We start from the raw sequence: 7,185 nt of genomic DNA, 5'->3' as shown, positions 1-7,185 counted from the left end.
CATCGGAAACCGTTCGGGCCGAGATCAGAACAACACCGCCACGGTAAAGTCGATAAACATACCAACACAGCGTTACGCAGGCGGCCAAGCAGAACCCGACTGTGTGTGAGGAATAATCCGACTAGACCGTTTGCGAAGAAAAAAGTTACCGACCGTGCGTCTTCGGGTGTCGGTAAAATCCGTCGTGCCGTCCGTATTATACTACACGCACACACCGGCAGGAGAATAGCACGCGGAAGAACGACGAAAATTTGCCAACATCCAGTTAGCAGTCAGTTAGTCGACGCTTGGCAAGGTATCGGTGCTGATTCATTGTTTCATTCATCAGAAGACGGCCGCGCGACGAGCAAGTGTTTTCTCGCAAAGCAGTGCTTGAGAGGTGATTTCCTGTGTGCGGGGCAATTTATGATGTGTCTCACTAGAGTAGCGGTAGAGAAGAATCAGCAACAAAATTAGTGCCCCACATAATTCCGTGACTAAGCAAGAAAAGTTAACTCTAAATCAGTAGTGATACCGAAGCAAATGTGAAACTACCATTGGATATGTATGAAGAAAAGAAAATTTGATGTACGGCGCGATGCAGTTGCATTTGAAGCACAGTGGCAAATGCTCGTGTTAACAAACAGGCAAATTTTGAAAAGTGATCTGTAAAGTGTTGAAAACTTCTCACGCGGTTGGAACAATGAATCTTCGTTGCCAATTACGGCTCTGAGTACCGAAAAGTGCGCCGGCTAGAGCAAAACTTTTCGGCTTTTGTGCACCATTACAAAGCAGAAAATGACGAAATTCAAGCAAACGACGAAAAGTGAAACTTGTGCAGCACAATGTTAGCAGTAGATTGTCTGGTCGGTGGATTACTACTCAGTTCGATAGGTGTGAATATCCTAGCACTCGGTGCTTTCTGGGTCACTCCAAGCCTTCGGACAACGGCCAATCGGTTCGTGATTAACTTGCTGATTGTGAACTTGGTATGTTGTATAATTCTTGGGCCATCGCTACTGCTGAATGCATTTACATCGAAATCAGCGCCGGTTTCACCGTCGACGGTGGTGGTACTGGCCGCGACCACCGTGTCGTCCTCCGTTACAACTGCAACGGCGTCGACCTCCAGAAATGGTACGATTGCAGTAGCTGGAATTCCATCAGCGTTGTTGGTGAACACAACGGCTAGTGAAGACGATAGTGTACATAACAGAACCGGTAGAATAGTTAAATGCCGGAACACCACCACTATTGAATGTGATACTATATTGATAAGCGATAATGTAAATATAGAAGAAGGACAGACGGCAGCAAATTCGAATCATGGAAAAGTGATTGATTCCAAATTGACACTGACGAAGATAAGATGCTGGGGGCTCGATTTGGTAGTTGCCCTCGGTGCTTTTTCGGTGCTACTGGTGGTGGGCGATACTTGGTGTGCTGTTACCGATCCCCTGCGGTACCATTCTCGAATCTCTGAGCTGAAAGCTTGGGCATTTATTGCAGCAACGTGGCTGCTCGGAATCGCCTTTGGAATCGCTTCCGGTTTTCGAGGTGACCAGAAAAACATCACCTTGTTCAACAGTCGACTGACGAGTAGTGGAGCGATTGGGGCCAATTTTGAAGCTAGTCATTTGAATAAAAGTGTAACGGGTGCGTACCAGCGTGATGTTAGCTCACTGAATCCTCTCAACATTTCCGAGGATTTGTATAATACTATTTTTTCCTACACGTATTTTATGATTGTGATTCTACTGCCGTTCGCTCTCGTGTGCGGTATGTATTGGAGGATATTTTCGGAAGCTCGAGAAAGCGGTCAGCGAATGCGGCAAAATGGTTCGTCGCCGCTAATCCAGAGTGCACTGAATCTAGCAGCCATTTCGGCACAAAAACAAGCGGAAAAACAAGCCGAGCTACAACGCCAGCAGCTCGACCGTGATGGGTGTGACATGTTGACGATGAAAATCGATAAACAGATACACTACGAAGATGAAACTATAACTGTAAATAGTATTCAGCATAGCAGTAGCACCAAATTGAAAGATTCTTGTCTGAAGCCCTTATTACAGCAGTCACCAACGCCGACGCCAACTCACAAACCCTTACAACAGCCCCCCTCGGAAGACAAACAGACAATAGTACAAATGACAAATAGTTCCACCGCTGCGTCTCTTTCCGCACCTGTTAATAATAGACTTAAAACATCTTTAAAATCGGACAGAAATCATAACATCATGCTGGCAGCGTCAGAGATTGACAGTTTGGCGTTCAATAAGGATGTAACTGGAAAAATTCGTCGAAATCATAGTGCAGGGCGATTGGTAAGCTTCAGTGATGACTACCACGACGTTCGCGTCGGATTGCGGCAAGTGCACTCGACACCTAACTTCCAAAAGTTAGTATCGTCTGAGTTCGATCACATCGGGAATCATCACATACTGTCCCTACCCGCAGTGCATGTACCTCCGAAGGCACTGAGCTACATGACATCCATCAGACATAGGCTATCGAATGCATCTTCGCTCTTTAAATACCGCGAGGAATCACGTGCAGCTAGAATCAGCATTCTGGTGATAATTATGTTTCTCGTTTCTTACTTGCCCTACGGGATTCTGGTGCTAATGCAGGGTCACGTGGATCTATTCCTGGTATCCGATCAAGCCCTGCTGGCAATACTGACTGTGGTTATTGCTAATTTGAGCTCTCCGTTCATTTTTGCTTACCGAAACAAACGAGTGCGCCGAGGAGTGAGACGTCTGCTCGGTATCGATAAGAAAACCAACGAGCGACTGCTGAAGCTCACCACCAGCAACACCCACTTCAACAACAACAACAACTACAACGCCAACATCAGCTTTCACAACGCAATCAACGGGGGCAGCGGAAGTGCTTCCAACGGTCACATTGTGACCTCCCACCAGAAGTCCCACAAGGTGCGCATCGCTGGACTCTCGCGAAGCAATAGTTCGTGTAAGTATCTTACGCCCAACCATGCGGCTGCGGTGGCCGTTGCCAACGGGTTCATTGTGGAGTTCGAGCGGTACCCCTCGGATGAGCTCAACAGTCTGTGCATCCAGAAGAAATCGATCCTGAAACGAGTCTGTGATAGTTCGCGAAAATGGGGCTGCAACTTTGCCACCAATTCCTGCACCAGCAGCGACGAACAAACGGAAGTGTAGCTATGATCTGTTACTTTTTTTAAGCCTTAAATAGTTTTCCGCTCCCCAGAGATGGGCACAGCTTAGCCGGGTCTGCCAGCGAGGTGAAGATGTTTAATTACCGGTTAGATTATTAATGCCTAAAAATTTTAAAGAACCATTTTGCAAAAAAAAAATGGTGCTAGCTTTAAATTCGTTGCTAATCTGATTTACATAAAAACAATAGCTATTATTTGTACCGTTTGTGTTCTTTCGCATTGGAAAAGGTTTCTCAAAGATATAAGGTTTATCATTTAATCATACTTTACCGTGGAACTAGTTTTAGCTTAAATTTTTTTGCTGATTTCCATCCTTTTCATCCATTTCCGCTGATTCATCTATTAGCGTTTTATTCAAGAGAACGCTGACAGATCTGAATCCGCTTACAAAATGATAAGCTTCACCGTGCCTCCAATATTTAGAATCTCAGATCAGGAGACTGGCCGTCGATTGACCGCCGGACAGGCGGACTAGAGAAAAAAGGTGCGATAAAAATTTTCCCGTTTAGGACTGAATAAATCGCACGAAATAAAAATAAATTCTCCCGAGCTTGTTTGCGGGAACCATCTGGCGGTCAAGACAGGCATATTTATGTGTTTAACTGATTGCGCTGGCCGTTTTGTTGATTAGCGGGGGCTCTCCAGGCGGATCAGCTCTATACAGACGGGCCACGTGTAGCACATTTGTTTGTAAACCGACTATCCTCGTTTGGTCTATTTTCAATTCCGAACCTGCGTGAATGTACCGACAAGCACTCTTCAAAGGAGTGACAAAGTGCTGCCTTGTGTTATACTTTATTGTTTCGGTTTACATTGCAGCTCTGCCTTATAGTAGTAGATAGTACCGGTTATGCTAATAGGAAGAGGTGGCGTACTGAAACAAGTACTACGGGACGGTTGATCTCGTTGCAGGTTATTTTTTCCTTTTGTCGAGCTTGCATATTTTTCTTGGCTGCACGTACTCGCAGATATACATGCTAGGTTGGCTAAAAATACAATTCTAGACTGAAGCAAAATGCAACCTTGCGCAAAAAGCAGAAGAATGCCGGCCAAATTTCTGGTAGCCAGAGCCCGAGAGCAGTGAAATTCCTTCCAGGGCCTCTGCTGTCTGAAGTTGTTTCGCTCGTAGATACATTCTATATAGAAGTACGGAGAGACGTAGCAGACATAAGCTCTGCACAGATGAAATCCCACGGATTTTTGCATCGTTGTTACAGTAACCTACGGCAAAACTTCATACAGCCAGTAGACTCGACTCGACAGCTGAAACCCATTTTGCATGACGTAAGGCAAATTATTAAAATTCTTCTAATAGTAACAAGGTGGTATTGGGTTGTCATTTGCCATTTGAGGCCCTTTGTTATTAAGAATCCTGCAGTTGGCATTCTTGTTTTCTTTTCAAGCTTTGGACACCATCCAGATATAGAAATTATGATATTGAAAATTTCGTTCTAGATTTCAAAGTAAAATTAATCAACAAGGTTTAATTTATTTGACACGATATAAATAATCCCAAAAAGATTGGTTAATGACCCCTGAGTAAATGAATTTCGATACCTATCGTAAACTAGAGGTTCAACAGCTGTTCGATAAATTCCACCGACGTCGCTTGCTGCAAACCTTGGTCAGACCAAACGCGGATAGTGCAAACGGATTCTCCGAATCAGCAAACCGCTCACGTTCGGCGCGCAAAGTTGCAAAGATAAAACCCACCGTTAGACCGCCTGTTCGCAAACTGGTTTCAGCATGATCTTTCACGGTCGCCAACATTCATATGGCCTCTTGAAATGTCTTTTTCACTCGCAGAACGCAATAAGGATCTGTAAGAGTATTGCATAATAATGATTAGATTTTTTATGTAATGCTTTCAATAGAAATAAAAAGCCTCTGTAAATAAAATTGAAGACGTATAGCTATTGTAATAACAGGATGACACAAAACTTGACTGTAACTTCACCTCGTTGGTAGGCAAGACATAACCGGAATGCTACCCATAAACAATAATTAACGAAATCTAGCCCATCACTACTCGATAGCCAATTTCGTACAATGCGGAAGACCAATTTTCGGCAAGGCCCCAGCAGCGGCCACATCACTGTAGGTTCTAGTTGCCAAAATTTATCGTTCACAATTACCGTTCAATTAAAAGAAAAACGATATGAATATCAACATTCAGTTTCTAAGGCCTATAAGGTAACAATAAATGTTTAGTGATAGAAATTTCAAATTGAAAACAAACAAGAACAAATCTGAAAGCACATTTCCTAGAAACGCGCTAAACTGTCTGAAAAGCTTTAACACTATCATGTTTCGAGAAAACTGACTGACAACAGTTTACTATGAAAGTAATCTACTATTAATTCATATTTTTAGTCAAAATTATTTGTAAACAACATGAACATGTTAGAAATGGTGCTTGAATGTTTGCATTTAGATTTAGCTTCAGATACACCGGAATAAAACTAACTGAATGTATATTTAAACCATATAGAAAGTATTCATCAGAACTCGGTGTATTTACCTACAACAGTAAATATTTACAATAAATTAAATAACGTAAATGAAACTAAAATAACTATAAGGAAACGCAGGGTGTTTAGATAAGTACTACCTAGACGCAGTATACGGCATGAAAACACGATGGAAGCCGAAAAAGCATAAACAGAAAGCATATTAGACTATCTAGCGATCTAATTATGTCAAACATACATCTAGAAACGCACAGGCAAAACTGGAAGAACAGCTTCGGATAACACAAAGCGCAAATGCCATAGAATCACCAATCAGAGTAGGTTCGATATCAATGTTTAACCACACAAGCACAAGAAAATCAAAAAGAAAACAGTTGAAAGTGGTTTCCACTGAATGACAAAGAAAAACCCAAGCCAGTTGGATTCTGATTCCATCGTAAACATGGTGCCATTTGCAAGGAGCTTTCCTCCGGAAACATTTGAGTTTTGTCTTGCAGCTGCAATTATTGTTATCCAGTGGGCACTTTGCAGCCACTTGCCATTACAGCAACACGTCTCTCTAGTAGCAAAAACAAAAAATGATATGAACTAAATCGTAAGCCATTGTAAATATCGATCATAGACCCCGAACAAATCCCGATTTAATTTATTTTTTTAAACGAACAAGTTTCTTAGTTAGAATTATGTACATATAAAAGCGTAACGTAATAGTTTCCACAAAAACTCATTTATGAAGCATAAACAATGACACTTTTATCCAAAAAATAAAGAAGAAATCTATTGGAAACCTGAATGGAATGAAAACGGAAACTTGATGCAAGTTGAGTAGTTTTATGCTCGCAAACTAATTTACTGAAATTCAAATAAAGAATTCAAACAAATTTATGCATAATATGTACTGCACACGTTTCCTGGATGCCATAGAATGGAAAAGAAACTTCCCAATCCTTCAAGCGTGTAGAACCTCTGTGTAAATGTGAATATTCATTTGGTGCCGAACTAACTAGCAGGAAAAGACCATTCAAATGGAAGACAATCACTCTGTGAGCAAAGACTCGACTGGTCCATCGTAATCAGTTTTAGTACCAACAGTAGTGCCTGTTGTTATGTCCTAAAGAAATTCTTATAAGCACCTATATAAAATCAAATGTATGTTTGCCTGTTTGTCCATATGTTCTTTACAAACTCGTAAACTACTGAACCGATAACCGTTAAAATTAGCATATTCAGGTCATTGAGTAGAATGCGTGGTTTTATTAGATGATATCTGTTTTCTTTTTCTATCTCAGTTACGATAGCATGACGGAAGTGACCAGTCGTAAGGTAAGATATATTTAAGGAGCCATATTTTGCATGCTGAGCATCCTATTGTCGACGTATTTGCCTAGTTCTTTTTACCATGCCGTATGTAAAAAGGTTTACTTTTCTATGCATGCATTAGTTGCACTGCGCCATTTCACTCCTCAAGCGATCTGGTTACAATTAGCTCGGGCTCTCATAATTCCACTATTTGATTATGGAAATGTCCTGTACGCA

The 7,185-nt window shown here is 41.8% G+C and overlaps 1 protein-coding gene across 1 annotated transcript; it reads left to right on the top strand.

Moving 5' to 3' along the window:
• The first annotated feature begins 325 nt into the window (after window positions 1–325).
• On the top strand, window positions 326–6,536 carry LOC128742766 (uncharacterized). The gene has a single exon (XM_053839218.1). It carries the CDS (start codon window positions 825–827, stop codon window positions 3,159–3,161), a length of 2,337 nt encoding a protein of 778 aa, XP_053695193.1. The 5' UTR covers window positions 326–824; the 3' UTR covers window positions 3,162–6,536.
• The last annotated feature ends 649 nt before the right edge of the window (window positions 6,537–7,185 follow it).

The sequence above is a fragment of the Sabethes cyaneus genome, chromosome 3, assembly GCF_943734655.1.
Source record: "Sabethes cyaneus chromosome 3, idSabCyanKW18_F2, whole genome shotgun sequence".
NCBI classification, from domain to species: domain Eukaryota; kingdom Metazoa; phylum Arthropoda; class Insecta; order Diptera; family Culicidae; genus Sabethes; species Sabethes cyaneus.
This window is presented reverse-complemented; position numbering and strand designations above follow the sequence as displayed.